Below are 19,453 nucleotides of genomic sequence, written 5' to 3' on the forward strand. Positions count from 1 at the left end.
TTGCTCATCACGAAAGGACTGGGAACAGCAGGATATCGTATTGCTAGATAGTCTGCAAGACTGCTCTCTTTCAATTATGAACTGGAATATAAGCCTGGAAACCAAAATGTGGTAGCTGATTGCCTTTCTCGCCTGCTTTTGCCTTCACCAGATGGTCCACCGGAGGAGGAGGATGTAGTGGTTGCGCTTATTACAAGCACTCTTACTGCAGTTACAAGAGAACAATTTCAAGCTGCTTGTTCAGCATGTCCAATTCAACAAAAACTACAGGAATTTCTGACAAAGAGATGGCCCAATAACCCTAAAAACCTGGGCCCAGTTTTGCTGCCTTATTTTAGAATTCGGGATGAACTTTCTTTGCTCAATGGCTACAAGGTACACACCAGCTACTTGTGCTAGAAGAATTACAGTCAAAACTCATACACCTGGCACATGATACTCATCAAGGAATTGTCAGAACCAAACAACAACTACGCAATCTGTATTGGTGGCCAGGGGTGGACACTCAATCTAAAGCACTCATAAAATCCTGTTTCCTTTGCCAAGTGCATGATAAGTGACATGTACCCCTCCATTACAGCCTGTTTCTCTTCCTGAATCCTCATGGGAAAAAGTGGCAATTGATATTGTAGGACCCTTTGATACTGCTCCAATTGACTGTCGTTATACCATCACCTCAATAGACTATTTCAGTAAATGGCCTGAGGTAGCGTTTACATCACAAATCTCTTCTGCTACAGTAATTAAGTTCCTCTCTTCAGTTTTTAGCAGGGAAGGTAACCCCAAAGAACAGGTTTCAGATAATGGTAGTCAATTTACTTCCCTGGAGTTTGAAAGTTTTCTAGCAGAGAGGAACATTTTACCCAGAAGGTCATCCCTATACTACCCTCAAGCCAATGGGGAAATTGAACGGTTTAACAGAAGTTCGAAAGAGAGTTTGCAAACGGCTAAACTGGAAGGGCGATTGTGGATAACCTTCACTACTGATTTCTTGCAATCATACCAGGTTACACAACATGCCACAATGCAAAGATGACCCGCAGAGTTACTGCATGGGAAACAGATGAATATTAAACTGACCATTGCTGGATTGTTAAAGTCACGACCTGAGGCCCCAACCGAGGATGATGTGAGAAAAACAGTTGAACAGAACCAAGCAAAGTCTAAGGCTTTCACAGACAAGCGGAGGGGTGCTAAGGAACCAAAGTTTCGGTTTCAGAGTAGCAGCCGTGTTAGTCTGTATCCGTAAAAAGAAAAGGAGTACTTGTGGCACCTTAGAGACTAACAAATTTATTAGAGCATAAGCTTTCATGAGCTACAGCTCACTTCATCGGATGCATTCAGTGGAAAATACAGTGGAGAGATTTATATACACAGAGAACATGAAACAATGGGTGTTACCATACAGACTGTAACAAGAGTGATCAGGAAAGGTGAGCTATTACCAGCAGGAGAGACCAGGGGGACGGGACCTTTTGTAATGATAATCAAGGTGGGCCATTTCCAGCAGTTTACAAGGACAGTAGGAGGGGAAATAAACAAGGAGAAATAGTTTTACTTTGTGTAATGACACATCCACTCCCAGTCCTTATTCAAGCCTAAGTTAATTGTATCCAGTTTGCAAATTAATTCCAATTCAGCAGTTTCTCGTTGGAGTCTGTTTTTGAAGTCTTTTTGTTGAAAAGTTGTCACTTTTAAGTCTGTAATTGAGTGACCAAAGAGATTGAAGTGTTCTCCAACTGGTTTTTGAATGTTATAGTTCTTGACATCTGATTTTGTGTCCATTTATTCTTTTACGTAGAGACTGTCCAGTTTGACCAATGTACATGGCAGAGGGGCATTGCTGGCACATGATGGCATATATCACATTGGTAGATGTGCAGGTGAACGAGCCTATGATAGTGTGGCTGATGTGATTAGTCCCTGTGATGGTGTCCCCTGAATAGATATGTGCACACACAGTTGGCAACGGGCTTTGTTGCAAGGATAGGTTCCTGGGTTAGTGGTTCTGTTGTGTGGTGTGCGGTTGCTGGTGAGTATTTGCTTCAGGTTGGGGGGCTGTCTGTAAGCAAGGACTGGCCTGTCTCCCAAGATCTGTTAGAGTGATGGGTCATCCTTCAGGATAGGTTGTAGATCCTTGATGATGCGCTGGAGAGGTTTTAGTTGGGGGCTGAAGGTGACGGCTAGTGGCGTTCTGTTACTTTCTTTGTTGGGCCTGTCCTGTAGTAGGTAACTTCTGGGCACTCTTCTGGCTCTGTCAATCTGTTTCTTCGCTTCAGCAGGTGGGTACTGTAGTTGTAAGAATGCTTGATAGAGATCTTGTAGGTGTTTGTCTCTGTCTGAGGGGTTGGAGCAAATGTGTTGTATCTTAGAGCTTGGCTGTAGACAATAGACCGTGTGGTGTGGTCTGGATGAAAGCTGAAGGCATATAGGTAAGTATAGCGGTCAGTAGGTTTCTGGTATAGGGCAGTGTTTATGTGACCATTGCTTATTAGCACCGTAGTTTCCAGGAAGTGGATCTCTTATGTGGAGTGGTCCAGGCTGAGGTTGATGGTGGGATGGAAAATTGCTGAAATCATGGTGGAATTCCTCAAGGGCTTCTTTTCCATGGGTCCAGATGATGAAGATGTCATCAATGTAGCGGACACATTTGGGGACAATATATACCTTCAAATCAACGGCACTGCTATGGGTACCCGCGTGGCCCCACAGTATGCCAACATTTTTATGGCTGACTTAGAACAACTCTTCCTCAGCTCTCATCCCCTAATGCCCCTACTCTACTTGCACTACATTGATGTGGTTAGAACAACATTGTTTATTGTAATTGGGAGAGTTTCTTAAGAGAGGAGGGAACGTGGTGTTTAGATGTTGCTTGTAATTATTAGAATTGGGAGCACTGGCTGTTGGGAGTCTGAAAGGACAGGAAACAGGAAGGAGGGGGGAGGAGTTGAAGAGGCTTAGGGAGAGCTACTGAGAGTGCAGCAGTAGCTTGGAAAAGAGGTTTCCACTTTAAAAAGTCCTGTTGAAGTTTGTTAGTACCGTTCCTGGCTACTACAACAGACACAGAGAAGTTAACTGACGTGCCTGAGGTCACACAGGGAATCTTTGACAAAACAGGGAATAGTTCTCAGAAATTCCTGCATCTCAGCCTTAAAATCAACCCACTAAAGAATGCCTTTCTTCTAATATCCAACTACCATATAGTTTAAAAAACATAGCACTTCATCCACACAGCTCAGTTTATCCTGCCTCTTGTGTGTTGAAGGTTCTTCCCCTGCATCTCCCTATTTTTCTCAACATGCTCCCCTGACTCTCAGATCTGGTCGATATCTGCTGTGTTTTAACCTCGGTAATAATGATGTCTTATTTAGCAAACAAAGACTGACTTAGCTCCTGAAAACTGCTGTTGTATGATGGACGCGTCCCAGTGACTGCTGTGACTGAATAACAAGCACCCTTCTGATGAGGTGCATCTTCCTTGGCTATTAACATAATGTGAGCCATAAATAATTATTATTAGTAAGTTAATCAGTCTTTGTTATTCACTCCTCCAGGTCTGCTCAAATGCAATCCTGCCATTGGACATGTGCCAGTGCAGATACCTGGGCCTAGCACTGTAAGCTTTCTGAGGGAGGGCTGGTCTGTTTTCTGCTTTTTATACAGCACCGTGCTGTGCTCTTGTCACTTTATGTTGTATAGTAGTCAGCCCATTGTATGTGGGACCAGCTGGATCTTACCAGTGGCTTTCACTTGGGCTTAATTGAACTTCTGCTATTTGTTGGTGATCTGGGCAATATCACCACTAAGTAGATTTTGCTTCTATTTTTCTTTTTCACGGTCTTCTCCCTTAAAGTAATGGCAGTAAAACACAGGAGACTAAATCCTTCATTACACATCTTTTACTACATGTATAGGGCCCTAACAAATTCATGGTCGTGAAAAATGTGCCATGGACCGTGAAATCTGGTCTCCCCCCGTGAAATCTGGTCTTTTGTCTGCTTTTACCCTATACTATATAGATTTCACGGGGGGAGACCAGCATTTCTCAGATTGGGGGTCCTGACCCAAAAGGGAGTTGCAGGGGGTTGCAAGTTTATTTTAGAGGAGTTACGGTATTGCCTCCCTGTCTTCTGTGCTGCCTTCAGAGCTGGGCAGCACCAGCAGCGCTAGAAGTAAGGGTAGCAGTACCACAACTCCCCCTACAATAACGCTGCAGCACCCCCCCACACACACACACACGCACACAACTCCTTTTTTGGTCAGGAGCTCTGCAATTACAACACCATGAAATTTCAGGTTTAAATGGCTGAAATCATGAAATTTATTATTTTTAAAATCCTATGACCGTGAAATTGGCCAAAATGGACCGTGAATTTGGAAGGGCCCTATACATATGCAAGAAATTATGTTAGTATTTTTCACTTATATTATCGCTCTCTCTTTTTTTTTTTTTTTTTGCTGCATTCCAAGACAGTGACAAAGTCTATACTTTATCTTAATAGCTAGCCTGACAATGTAAATGTCAGGTTCTCTCTTTGAAACACTCACATAACTCCAGTTAATGCTAATGTGAGTTATGCATGCACAGCAAAAGATGAATGCACACCTAAGTGTCTTTGTTGCTTATTTAGAAGCCATATGGTTAAGCAGAAAAGTCAGAGATAATTTAATAGAGTTTTATAGTTTCACTGAGAAATAGTGGAGGATTCCAAAGGGAATGATGAAAAGCTATAAAAAAGTTATGAAAGGCTTAATTGAAGTTTAGAAGTGATTAAAATCTATTCTGGTTTCTGGGCCCAAAGCTATTCAAGCAAGTAGTTATTCATTTTGAGCTAAAACCACCAGCCATCACCATTTCATTCTGCTCTCCTGAAGGTATGTCCCTGTTACATTCATGAAGCAGTCGCAAGATCTTTTGCTAAGGGGACGATCTGTTGCTACTTGTCCCACTTAAAAAAAAAATCAAAGCTTGTTATGGAAAGTGCCTGATGAGTGTGCAATATTTTATCTGGAATATCACCCTCAATAAACAGTGTACTAGTCATGGAGTACATGTGAGTCTTTATGTATTAGTGGAGTGGTGATGTGGATATCCAGTATACTAGCAGAGGTGTGCGAACTCCTTAAAAACAGAAGCTAGAACTTCTGGTCTTTTTGGATAAGAGCATGAGACATCTATTGTATATACTACTCAACTAAGGACTTTGGGCAAATCATTCCCTCCTACACTATCTATGAAGGGGTGCAGAGAACTCTTTCAAACATGGTATTACCAGCAGTTGCAATTGTATTAAGTGTTTTTCATGAAGTCCAGCTCCTGGAGGCAAGTTATTTGGTGAGACTCTCAGCTTTCATTTAAAAAAGTTCGAAGTCTCAAACCCTCATTGTTTTAGAAGAAAGCTTGAGCCTGTCTCCTGATTTTTGAACACTTGGGGTTGGCAATGCTGCAAATGACCAAAAGTCGTGGCTGGATGGAAGTTGAGCTTAAGTGGCATCATGCCCTCACTCTTTCAACCCTGTAGAAGCCCCTTCATGTGACCTCTGTGTCATGTGGGCCTCATAGGTTTTGTGCTGTGTTTGGTGGAGCCAAACAAGAGTCTATCTATATGTCATCATTCCTACACAAATACCTGGGCGTATGCCCATGGGAAGTGATGTTTGCCCTGTTAACATTTAACTCTTCTAGACATTTCTCCAGCAATATAGTGGGGAATGGTGCTAATAGCTAGGCCTTGCTAACTCAGCCTTACCCCTCCATGGATTGCTTGAGATTTCCCAGATTTCCCGTCAGATTTTGGGACAGTTGTTTGGAACAACAATCCCTATGCATACCATGGGTGACCAAACTTAGAATTACCCTTTTAACTTTGTCCCTCCAACATCTTTTTTACATAGATTCATAATCTGTCTGTTTTGTTATTGTTTAGTTTAAAACCTGCCAAAGATCTAGCTAGGTGGACAGCTTTACAAGAGTAGGTTCAAAGGGATGAACAAAAGTCTGCTGGTCTTCATAAAATCTATAAATAACTATCTTTGTTTTAACAATATTGTTTTAATTACCACATACCCCTATGGAAATCAGTGTTTGACACATGATCCAGAACAGTAATAGCTTATCTTGAAAACAAATGAATGTTTACGATATGGATGACAGCTTTACTTTCTCTTTCGTGTGTGAGAGAATAGGCTTATTCTAATATGTTTCAGACTCTCAGTATCTTACTATGACAGGTTTCAGAGTAACAGCCGTGTTAGTCTGTATTCGCAAAAAGAAAAGGAGTACTTGTGGCACCTTAGAGACTAACCAATTTATTTGAGCATAAGCTTTCGTGAGCTACAGCTCACTTCATCGGATGCATACTGTGGAAACTGCAGAAGACATTATATACACAGAGACCATGAAACAATACCTCCTCCCACCCCACTCTCCTGCTGGTAATAGCTTATCTAAAGTGATCACTCTCCTTACAATGTGTATGATAATCAAGTTGGGCCATTTCCAGCACAAATCCAGGTTTTCTCACCCTCCGCCGCCCCCCCCCCCACACACACACAAACTCACTCTTCTGCTGGTAATAGCCCATCCAAAGTGACCACAGTCTTTAAAATGTGTATGATAATCAAGGTGGGCCATTTCCAGCACAAATCCAGGTTTTCTCAACCCCCCCCCCAAACACACACACACAAACTCACTCTCCTGCTGGTAATAGCTTATCCAAAGTGACCACTCTGGATGGGCTGTTACCAGCAGGAGAGTGAGTTTGATTTTCATACACATTGTAAAGAGAGTGGTCACTTTGGATGGGCTATTACCAGCAGGAGAGTGAGTTTGTGGGGGCGGGGGGGGAGCAGAGGGTGAGAAAACCTGGATTTGTGCTGGAAATGGCCCAACTTGATTATCATACACATTGTAAGGAGAGTGAGCACTTTAGATAAGCTATTACTAGCAGGAGAGTGGGGTGGGAGGAGGTATTGTTTCATGGTCTCTGTGTATGTAATGTCTTCTGCAGTTTCCACAGTATACATCCGATGAAGTGAGCTGTAGTTCACGAAAGCTTATGCTCAAATAAATTGATTAGTCTCTAAGGTGCCACAAGTACTCCTTTTCTTTTTGCGAGTATCTTACTATGTTAGTTCACCCAACTTTGTATTTAGAAATTAATCTTGAATATAATGAGAACAATCTGTGTGGTTTAGTAGTGTTGGTTTATTTTTAAATAACATGTAGATATAGTCAGAATTGTGAGTTAGGTACCAGCAGACGCTGTCTACAGTCACTTTCATAGTGTTTCATCCCAAACATTGCCCATTTAAGAATTGCCAGGGGTGGCCAGTCCACACAGGCGAACTAGGCAGTCACCTAGGGTGCCAAGTTAAATGCGGTGTCAAATTTGAGGGAAAAAATCAAATTTAAAAAAAAATGAAAAAGATGAAAAAAATACAAATAAAATAACGAAGATGCCATTATTTCAATTCTCATGCGCGTATGGAGGAATATGAATTATAATTCATTTTGCTACATTTCTGCGAATTTATTAATATGTCAAATCATTTATTTACTGCAAAAATAAATAATATTTCAGTGAGGTTTTTTTTTCAATTTGTGATGTAGGGTCGAGATGACCCACTCCACAATTTTGATAAGCAATAACTTAGCCCCAATGAAACACATCCACCAGAAGCAAGAGCTGCAATGCTATAGACACCTAACTCAAATATACATCAGGATTGCATAGCCAGAAATTCACGTAGAGTGGAGATATCACAGGTTGATACATGTCAAACAGTCATTTTAACATACATTGCAGGTAGATGGTTAAGAATCGAGCGAATACTTTGGAAAATTGTGTTTCTTGGTGCTAAAAAATAAAGAATAATGTTTTTCAGCATTATAAATCCAAAATGTGAGTATCTTTAAGTATTATTAACCCTTAGCGTTATTATCCGGCTGCATAATTAAGAAGTTTTCTTTGTTATAACTGGTTCACGTGTAATAAATAAGGTCTATAAAAGAAAAATAACAGCATTAACTGCTAGCGCTTAATAGACTACGAAAGTGATGATGTCACACTCCAAGCGGGTAACCGTGAGGAAAGATTACTTTCCAAACAACCGGTGTTGGGTTATAACATCGAAAAAGGTCATTTTGTTTCCATGTAAACGCTGTAACTAACTGCTTTAATAGGTAAGTGAGTGTATGTTACTAATCATTGAACCTTTAAGCAGTGAAAAGATATGTTGGGATGGCTGCAGTGTGGTTTAAATTGCCAGCCATCTGGTGTGTCAGCCATCCTTAATGCTATAATGCTTGCAGTTGGGAGCACAGTACAAAACAATATTCAAATGCCTCATGGCAGAAAGAGGAAAAAGATAACCCTCAGGAGCTGAGTATCATAAATGGAAGGCTGAGAGGGAAAAGGACCAAGCAAAACAGCAGGGATCCTTCCTAAAATATCTTCTCTTTCATCCAAATAAAGATGGAAGCAGTTCACAGCATCTAGATGAAGGAATTTTACTTGGAGAAGGAGGTTAGCTCACATCCGCATGGAAGCAGTTTGGAACATCAAGATGAAGATATATTGCTTCGAGATGAGGACAGCTCATATCCACAAAAAAGCAGTTTGGAACTCAAGATGATGGAAACTTACTTCTAGATGAAGGTAGCTCACAGCATCAGACTGATAGGAAGTGGAGAAAATGTATTCACCTTCAGAGACACATGCAGAAATTGACATAAATGAAGTAGAAGGAAGAAAGGATGAGGAAGTTACAAACAAGTTACAGTATGGGGACCCAGCTCCATGGCCCAGATGTGATGACCGTGTCCGGTAAATTCTCATGGAACATGGACCCGAACAAGTTCATGAATTTCCCTTCCCTAAGGTTGGAAATAAAAGAAAATTCTCTGCTCAGCATTACAAGAGTAAACTTGTTAATGGGGAAGAAATTCATTGAAACTGGTTACAATACTCAGTGTCAAAGGACTCTGTGTTTTGCTTTTGCTGCAAGTTGTTTAGAAATCAAGCAATTGGTACATCACTTACTGAAAATGGTTCAAAGGACTAGAAAAACATATCTTCAATTCTCTCTTCACAAGAAAGAAGTACAGAACATTTGGAATGTTTTCAAAATTGGAAAGAACTTGAATTACGATTGAAAAAAGGAAAAACAATCGATGAAGAAAATTTACATGTGATCAAGGAAAAAGAAGAATATTGGCAACAAATATTAGAGCATCTGATTGTGTTAGTGAGAGTTCTTGGTGGGCAAAATCTAGCATTCCGCAGCCGCGGTAGAAATGAAAAATTATACATGCCAAGTAATGGAAACTCTTTAAAATTTGTTGAATGCCTAGCTTTGTTTGATCCAGTCATGAAGGAGCATCTGCGTAGAATAACCAATCATGAAACATAGGTTCATTTACTTAGAAAAAAATATGCAGACTGAACTGATTCAAATCCTAGGAAATGCCATTAAAAATAAAATTGTAGAAGCTGCGCATTCTGCAAAATACTTTTCAATAATACTGGACTGTACACCAGATGTGAGTCATGTTGAACAAATGACAATGATCATTCGTTTTGTGGATATGGAAAAGTCTGCAGATGAAGATAATGCTGAAGTGCTCATAAAGGAACATTTTTTGGGTCTCATACACTGAAGGATATGGCTGGAGCATTTATGACTGAAATATTCTACAAGAGCTTAAAACAATGTCATTATCTGTTGAAAACTTACGTGGATAAGGCTATGATGATGGGAGTAATATGAAGGGTAAAGACAATGAATGATGGAAAACAATCCTAGGGCCTTTTTCGTTCCTTGCAGTGTGCATTCTCTGAATTTGGTTGTCAATGATGCTGCTAGATGCTGTTTGGAGGCAAGCAGTTTCTTTGACCTGGTGCAATGTGTTTATGTGTTTTTTTTTCTCAGGCTCAACATGCCGTTGGGAGATTCTGACTCGCCATGTGAATTCTCTAACAGTGAAACCACTTAGAGAAGATGGGAGAGTGACACTGATGCTTTGAAGCCTCTTTGCTATGAACTTGGAAACATTTATGATGTCCTAATTGAAATTTCTGATGATACTACCTTTCCTGGATCATCTGGCAATGCAGCACATTCAGATGCAGAAGCTCTTGCAAATGGCCTTTCCAAGTTCAAATTTGTGACTTCACTCATTTTGTGGTATAATATCCTTTTCGAGATTAACCTCATTAGTAAGCAGCTTCAGGAAAAGAATTTGAACATACATTCTGCTATTCAAAAACTGCAGCAAACTAAAAATATTCTGGAGGAATTCAGAAGTGATGAAGGGTTCGAAAGAACACTGGTAGATTCTCTCGAACTTGCTGAAGAAATAGACTTTCCGACAGAATTTGAACCAGAGCCAGTTCGCATTTGGCAAAAGAAACAGCAGTTTTCATATGAAGGACGAAACACTTCTAATGCATTTTCATTTGAAATTGGACTGAAATACCACCTAGCTGTCGTGTACAAATCTATTCTGAAAATTTCGTGTCTCTATTTTATCTGATCTCAGAAACATTGGTTGGACAGACGGATGGACAAACCGAATAATTAAGCCTCTGTTTAAAAAAAAAAAAAAAAAAAAAGCTTAAAAAACATTAAAAGGAGAAAAGGGACAAAATGTTTCCCAGTTTACCAAAAACCTCAGCCTAGATCTACCCTTGGGGTTTGGGGGTGGGGGGCACCGATTGCATGGTTTGCCTAGGGTTCCAGTTGCTGGCAGCTAGTCTAGGGCCGCCCCTGAGAATTACATTAGTAACCTGTGAGAAAGTTGGTGAAACATACAAAGAAGCACATTATAGCTGCATTCAGCTTTAATACCAAGGTGTGGCCCATATAGAATACTGGTCCTGATATGCAGTGCTCCATCTTTATTAAGGAAATGCAATTTTATGGTATAGAACTCTTTTGGGACCATATTTGGCTCATGAGCTGCACATTGGCCAGTGCTGCTTCAATTTATACAATTAAATACATTTTATTTGAATATTGTGTCCTTACAGGGGATCACAAAATGCTTTACTCAGAGTTTATAGACACCTAAAGAGAAAAAAAAAGACATTAAGGTGTGATGAGAATGAAAGGTAAAATTTGTAAAGATAACATTTCTATAACCTCCCCTTATAGATTCACATAAAAATTGCATATTTCACACTCCCATGTAAATCATAACGTTAAACAATACAGAATCTTATGCTGGTTATAGGCTACATCCTGCTTACTTCAATGGATTAGTTATATGAACAAGGCAAGCAGGATGTGGCCTCATATGCTTGAAATGTTTTGTTAAAACTGAGAAAAAGAATTAGTGTGTGATCCTAGGGGTGTATGCAGGATGGCCCCAATTCAGCAAAGTACTTGAGCCTATAAGACCATCTCTATTCAGCAAAGCACTTCATGCGTTACTTTAAGCACACGAAAAATCCCATTGACTGTCTGTGTACAAGTAAATGGGAATGCTCATATGCTTAAAGTTAAGCATGTACTTACATATCCTATTGAATCTGGGCCTGTGAATAACCTATTTACAAATTTCTTGCTGAGGAACAGAGGCAATAAAAGCTCAGGCCAGCTGTTGTATCTGTGCAAGTTTACCAGGGAGTCTAATTTTTTAAACTGCAGTTCTACTCCAAAAAGTGACCGACGCCTAGTATGTGCTAAATTGCTGCCGCTGCAATCAACACAGCTTCATCGATTTAATGGGTCTGGTGAAGACACAATAAGTCGATGGGAGAGCGTTCTGCTGTCGACTTAATTAATCCACCTCAACGAGAGGCAGAAGCTACGTCGATGGAAGAGCTTTAAGGCAATGTAAGTTACTTCAACTTAAGTTATGTAATGTACATAACTTAACTAGCATAACTTACATCGACTTACAGCATTAGTGTGGAGTAGGCCTAAGTAAAGTACTATTGTGCTTTACGCGAGGCACAGTCAACCTGTGGAACTCTTTGCCAGAGGATGTTGTGAAGGTCAAGACTATAACAGGGTTCAAAAAAGAACTAGATAAGCTCAAGGACGATAAGTCCATCAATGGCTATTAGCCAGGATGGGCAGGGCTGGTGTCCCTAGCCTCTGTTTGCCAGAAGCTGGGAATAGATGACAGGGAATGGATCACTGATGATTGTCTGTTCTGTTCATTCCCTCGGAAGCACCTGGCATTGGCCACTATCAGAAGAGAGGATACTGGGCTAGGTGGACCTTTGATCTGACCCAGTATGGCCATTCTTACGTTCTCAATAGATGCTCCCTGAGTGTGTGTGTTGTCATTTCTGCTTCCACTGCTGACTACCATTCACTCTTGTTTGCAATGCAGAGCCACCATAACTATGGGAGAGAGATCAGGATTCTCTGCTGACTTGTGCATGATCAACTGAATATTTTAATTGTTTTAATTGCAAAATTTGTGTTGTTGTTGATGTGTGAGCCAGAAAGAACACAGCTGGACTTTGAAATTCCACGTTGCATTTGCTGGGCTAGCGGTTAGTAAAATAATCTTTTTATTTACAAGCGGAGTACATTTGATCTGGAGACATGCTACAAATGGAACCTCACAATGCCATTTTCAAAAGCCATGCTGTAAGATTCTGGCAGGCTTTGAGGGTGAAGAAACTGAAAGGAGTTTGATTCTTATTAGATTCTGCAACGAAAATATTTCTTTGTTACTGAAAGCCCTATATGAAGTCCATGCAATCAGACAGCCAGCAGCTGCAACTTTTATTAGGTTTGAGTCAAAGTAATATCCTGAGATAAAAAGGAAATGCAGATAATTGACTGGCATTTATTTTTGCAAAGCATCAAAGTGAGATTGCTATCTGATCCAAACAGAGAGAGCACTGTTCAGCCATATGAGGATGTTACAGACCAGTTTCATCCCTGGTGTGTCCCTATTAACTTCAATTTAGTTACAGCAGTGATTAAGCAAGCCATTTGTTTATAAAAATAGCTTCACTACACAAAAGGATTAGCTATTTAAATGGTCACATTAAACAAGATATTACTAGAATTACTCCTTCCTCAGTAGTTGGAGCTCCTGCAAGTGGCTTTATCAACCCTGGGACAAGGACCGCAATAGAAATAACGGGATTAAACTCAATAGCTTTGAGATATGTGTAGGGTTGCCAGGCACCCATTCTGACAGGAACACCCGGTCAAAAAGGGACCCTGGTCAGCACTGCTGATCAGGCCGCTAAAAGTCCAGTCAGCAGCACAGTGGGGCTAAGGCCGGCTTCCTGCGGCTCCCAGAAGTGGCTGGCATGTCTGATTCCTAGGCGCAGGGGTGGCCACAGGCTCTCCGCACGCTGCCCCTCCCCCGAGCACCAGCTCCGCAACTCCCATTGGCTGGGAACCATGGCCAGTGGGAGCTGCAAGGGCGGCGCCTGTGGTTGCAGACAGTGTGCAGAGCCCCCTGGCCCCTCTGCCTAGGAGCCAGACATGCCACTGACTTCCGGGAGCTGCCTGAGGTAAGTGCCCATTGGCCAGAGCCTGCACCTTGCACCCTAACCCCTTGCCCCAGCCCTGAGCCCCCTGCTGCACCCCAAACCCCTCATCCCCAGCTCCACCCCAGAGCCTGCACCCCAAGCCGGAGCCCGCACCCCAACCTGGAACCCGCTCCTGCATCCCGAACCCCTCAGCCTCAGCCCAGAGCCCCCTCATGCATCCCAAACCTCTCATCCCAGCCCTACCCCAGAGCCCTCACCCCCTCCCACACCCCAACCCCCTGCCCCAGCTCAGTGAAAGTTAGTGATAGTGGGGGAGAGCGAGCAATGGAGGGAGGGGGGATGGAGTGAGCGAGGGCGGGGCCTCAAAGAAGGGGCAGGGCAGGAGACACAGGGTAGGGGTTGGGAAAGTGGTGTTTGGTTTTGTGTGATAAGAAAGTTGGCAAACCTAGATATCAGGTAGATACTTTGGATACAAACCTGCAAGGTGCTTAGTATAATCAGCTTGGACTGATTTGAAAGTTTATGGAGCCTGGCACCTGCTCAGGAAATTAATGGAAACTGGGTGTTCAAATCCCCTAGATGGCTTTGAAAATCTCAGCCACAGTGTGGTGCCTAATTCCTACCATCTCCTACATTTATGCAACAGAAATAATGCTGCGTTGCCTTCTAATATTGGCATTGAAAAATTCTTTATATAGAAACAGTGTTCTTAAATGTATTACCCTTTTTCGTTTTTAGATAATTCTTGTGAGTTCTTCACATAATGACCGGGACCAGAGCCTTTTCATGAGCATGGATGAAGGAGCCACTTTTCAAAAGCAGCCCATTACCTTCTTTGTGGAAACCCTGATTTTTCACCCAAAAGATGAGGATAAGGTGATTGCTTACACCAAGGAAGGCAAGGTAAAGCTTGGGTGTTCTTGACCATCACACAATGTTTCGTATTAACCTAATCAAATTGTCATGACTTGCTGATTAGGTTTATATAACATGAGTTGCCTAAGGTGAAGGAATACCCAGTTCCTGAAATGCTCCTTTCTTTATTTCAGTAAATTATATCAGTCTCAAAATGCCAGTGTCCTTTTAGAGTATTTTCATTCTCTGTCATTTCTTGTTGATACTGATATTGGCAATATAATCTATCCTGTAACGTAATTATAGTTAAGTACAATCCTAGAAACTTATTTTCCCCTAGAAATTGGCCATAAGAAATTCTATAGTATAGTAGAAAGTTAACTGAGCTGAAATATTGGCTCCAAAGCCATTCTTGGTTGTAAAATAAAATAAAATGAAATAAACCTTTGTTTAGGTGTAAAGCAGAATAAGATTCCGTAGAAACAGTACATCTGTAGAAAAGTAGAAGAATGCTTTCTTTGAAGTATTCAGACCACGTACAGATTTAGAAGTCATATCAAATTATTTGTAGACTTTCAGTAGTGTTCTGGATTACTGCTCCTTAAAGTATAAAGATTTATGGCATTTTTCTGGATGTGTTAATGTAAACACCTGCAGTTGAGCACATAATCCAGTAAAAATGTATATGCAATATTTTTTCATAGCACCAGAGCTAAAGCTGTAAAATCATAGAGATTGTGGCCCTGATTCTGGTCTGTCTTACTCTTGGTTTGTATTGAGATAACTCTATTATTACTCCTGATATGTGCAACACTGAGTGAGATCAGAATCAGGCCCTTTAAGCTTTGTCACCATGTATGGAGAGTTTATCTTGCTGATGTGATGAAGGGAGTAGAGAGCAAGTTGTTCATTCTACAGTAAAGTATTGCATAGATATTACTGAAGTTTCATTGAGCTACCTTTCAGGAATTGAATCTAAAGCTATGCTCAGCTGATCACCAGTGGTTCATGCTGTTCCACTATTTGAAAACAAGGCTACATCTAGAAGAACTAATGACAGCTTTGACTGTTTCTGCCTTACAAATATCATGGTGGATTTCTTTGTTTTGTTAAGTCAGTTTTAGGTCCTAACTAACATACAAAAATGTTCTGAAAATTTGACAACAGCAAAAATATTTACATGGGGAAAATACAGCACAAAAGCCTTCATTGTGGAAACCTCTGTTTTCAGTTGCGTTTCTGGTGGAATAATCTACTAAGGGAAGTGGTGGAAGTGCCGATTAAAATTAGACTGAACAAAACACTAGAAAATGTGCAATAAGTAACAATCCTGTATTGGCCACGAGAAGGATTAGGTGATCTAATAGATCTTTCCTTTCTATCAGTCTTACAATTAAAGCAGTGAATCATAGGGACATAAAAGACCAAATCGTGCAGTCTTTACTCAAGATGTATGTGAGAAAAGCTATCATTGGCTGGAAGGGGAGATTTGCCTGTGTAAATCTTGAGTAAGGACTGCAGGATTTGTCCTAAAAAGAGTAGAAGAGAGAAATTCAGAGGTAGAGACGAGGGGTAGAGAGAAGGAAGAGGTGGAGGGCAAAGTTCAGAAGTGGCATAAAAAGAGAATCACTGTGTTGAAATCCATGGCCCCAGAGGTAACATACTCCTTGAGAGTCTGGATCATAGTCTGGATCCTAGAGTTTTATAATTATATTTCCTAAGTGAAAGAAAGATGTATCAGAAAACTCATGAGAACAAGCTCTCTCATTTTTACAGCCTAAATTTGCAGACCCAAGAAGTTCAGATAATTTGGATAAACTGAGAAGAAGCTTTCTAATCAACCCATTACTTGCAGTAGCATTTTTGAGTGCACAAGAAATGCAGGATTGGGCTCTTTGACAACTAGCAATCTGTAAGCTTCTGTCTCCTGGAGCATCTCAATATTCTCATGATCTGGCTTGATTTAGTACCTACTTTATATAGCAAAACCTGGATTGTTCTTCTATTGAGTACCCTGTATTTTATTTAAATAAAGCTCCAATCTCTAACTGACACTCTGTAAATGAATACAGATCTAGTCAGTGCGGTTGGGTTAATCCACTTACTGGCTTACTTTCTTTTTTTGGCTATCAAAATAATAATGAACATCAATCAGTTGTTCACTGAGACAATATAAATGCTTGATTTCACTTTTAAGACTTGACAGGGATCACAGGAGATTTTAATTGTTTCTTTGAAAACTGTGTGAGGGTGGGGAGAAAACCTGAACTTCTGTATTCTGTGGCCTTATAAAAAGTGACTATACTAATTTAGTGCAAGGCTGGTAATTAACAGAATAAAAACTAATTCAGAAGTCTTTGCTGAAACTGAAAGTTTTGCCTTTTCCATTAATACAACTAATACCACAAATCTAATTTCAAATTTGATTTTTGTCATGGGTAATCAAAAATAAAATACACGATGAGCCAGAGTTTTCTCTCATTTAGGGCCTGCTTCAGCATGATATTTTAGCACATGCATAAATTTAAGCATGTTGAGTAGTCTTACTGAATTTAAGTTAAACACATTCTTAAATACCTTGCTGAAATGGGGTCTAGCTCATTACTCCTAGATATGCCTCTTTTTATTATGATAAATTATTCCTTCCATTCTTGGTGTTTTAAACTCTTCAACTTTGTGTTCATTTAGTTGTTTTTTGGCCAACCTCTACATATTTGTATAGGATACATCTATGCCAAATTATATATCTTCTCCATTTTTCTAATCCTTAGCAAGTCATTCCAATTCACATCCTTACCAATTGTTGTTCTCCCCTGAACTCTCTTCATTGTGTCTTTCTGACTGATAAAGGCTGGTGCTATTCCAGAGATGCTTTCACCAAATTCATAGACAGAATGGTATGTCCCTTTTCTCATTACATGCATTTCCTATGTCATATATGCAGCCTAATACCGCCTATAATTTATACCGTAAACAGCAACACCCTGTACAGTGAATATCCACAATACATTGTCTCCTATTCTGGTCACTTTACTTCACATTTCCATGGGGCAAAGCCCTGCTACTATGCATTATAATGCATGATAGTTGGATAGTGTTGTTCTTTGGCCATTCATATTATTTCTAATTACAAAAATTAATCAAGAAAAGGTGCGTAACTGTACATTCTTAAATATGTAGTGTAACAGGGTCGGGCCAGATGGCTATAGGAGAGTAATAGAAGGCAGATATATTAGCCCCAGGCTAAGTAGGTCCCTTTTCCCTGGGTAAGGTAACAGGGAAGGTTCCAGAACAATCAGGAACCTTCTGGAGACAATTAAGACAGGCTGATCAGAACACCTGCAGCCAATCAAGAAGCTGCTAGAATCAATTAAGGAAGGCTAATCAGCGCACCTGGGTTTTAAAAAGGAGCTCACTTCAGTTTGTGGTGTGCGTGTGAGGAGCTGGGAGCAAGAGTTGCTAGGAGCTAAGAGTGAGAACGCAGACTGTTGGAGGACTGAGGTGTACAAGCATTATCAGACACCAGGAGGAAGGTCCTATGGTGAGGATAAAAAAGGTGTTGGGAGGAGGCAATGGGGAAGTAGCCCAGGGAGTTGTAGCTGTCACACAGCTGTTCCAGGAGGCACTCTAGACAGCTGCATTCCACAGGGCCCTGGGCTGGAACCCAGAGTAGAGGGCGGGCCCAGCTTCCCCCCAAATCCTCGTTGGACACAAGAGGAGTTGACCTGGACTGTGGGTTCAGAAAAATGGCCAAGCTGAGGGCTGTTGTGAAGCTCCAAGGCGAGGAAATCCACCAATAAGCGCAAGACCCACCAAGGTAGAGCGGGAACTTTGTCATAGTAAATTACACAGTATGTAATATCCATAATAAAAGCACAATATGTACATAATGGACTCATCACTTTCACTTGTGCCTCTCCTGTTACAAACAAGTGTCTTTCTTAGTATTCCCTGTGAGGCTCTGCAGCACAGACTGTGCCTTAACAGATAAATGAGGCCTTACATTGAAAGGGAGAAGTTTTCCCTATGATTTTCATCTGAAATATGGCGGGGGGGAAGGAACCCAGTGATGTGTAAATTAAATGAAATAACAAATACAAGGGACTTCAATGTCTGTGTATATCTGACTTCTTAAAGCTGTGCTGGGGTTACTTTATATCTACAAAGGTCAGAACATGCAGGGATAAAGTGAGACAGGCTAAAAGTCAAGTAGAGTTGGACCTTGCAAAGGGAATTAAAACCAATAGTAAAAGGTTCTATAGCCATATAAATAAGAAGAAAACAAAGAAAGAAGAAGTGGGACCGCTAAACACTGAGGATGGAGTAGAGGTCAAGGATAATCTAGGCATGGCCCAATATCTAAACAAATACTTTGCCTCAGACTTTAATAAGGCTAAAGAGGATCTTAGGGATAACGGTAGCATGACAAATGGGAATGAGGGTATGGAAGTAGATATTACCATATCTGAGGTAGAAGTGAAACTCAAACAGCTTAATGGGACTAAATCGGGGGGCCCAGATAATCTTCATCCAAAAATATTAAAGGAATTGGCACCCAAAATTGCAAGCCCATTAGTAAGAATTTTTAATGAATCTGTAAACTCAGGGGTTGTACCGTATGATTGGAGAATTGCTAACATAGTTCCTATTTTTAAGAAAGGGAAAAAAAGTGATCTGGGTCTGTTAGTTTGACATCTGTAGTATGCAAGGTCTTGGAAAAAATTTTGAAGGAGAAAGTAGTTAAGGACATTGAAGTCAATGGTAAATGGGACAAAATACAACATAGTTTTACAAAAGGTAGATCCTGCCAAACCAACCTGATCTCCTTCTTTGAGAAAGTAACAGATTTTTTAGACAAAGGAAATGCAGTGAATCTAATTTACCTAGTTTTCAGTAAGGCATCTGATACCCTGCCACATGGGGAATTATTAGTTAAATTGGAAAAGATGGGGATCAATATGAAAATGGAAAGGTGGATAAGGAATTGGTTAAAGAGGAGACTACAGCGGGTCCTACTGAAAGGTGAACTGTCAGGCTGGAGGGAGATTAGCAGTGGAGTTCCTCAAGGATCAGTTTTGGGACCAATCTTATTAAATCTTTTTATTGCTGACTTCGGCACAAAA

At 40.7% G+C, this 19,453-nt stretch overlaps 1 protein-coding gene across 1 annotated transcript in view; it reads left to right on the forward strand.

Annotated features, from left to right (window-relative positions):
* SORCS2 (sortilin related VPS10 domain containing receptor 2) overlaps positions 1 to 19,453 on the forward strand; it is an 843,800-nt gene that overhangs the window by 677,318 nt on the left and 147,029 nt on the right. Inside the window, exon 4 of the mRNA XM_073342594.2 lies at positions 14,214 to 14,378. Within this exon, the coding sequence (XP_073198695.1) occupies positions 14,214 to 14,378 (165 nt within the window). The remainder of the gene's footprint in view (positions 1 to 14,213; positions 14,379 to 19,453) is intronic.

This window comes from Lepidochelys kempii, chromosome 4 (assembly GCF_965140285.1).
Source record: "Lepidochelys kempii isolate rLepKem1 chromosome 4, rLepKem1.hap1, whole genome shotgun sequence".
NCBI lineage: Eukaryota > Metazoa > Chordata > Testudines > Cheloniidae > Lepidochelys > Lepidochelys kempii.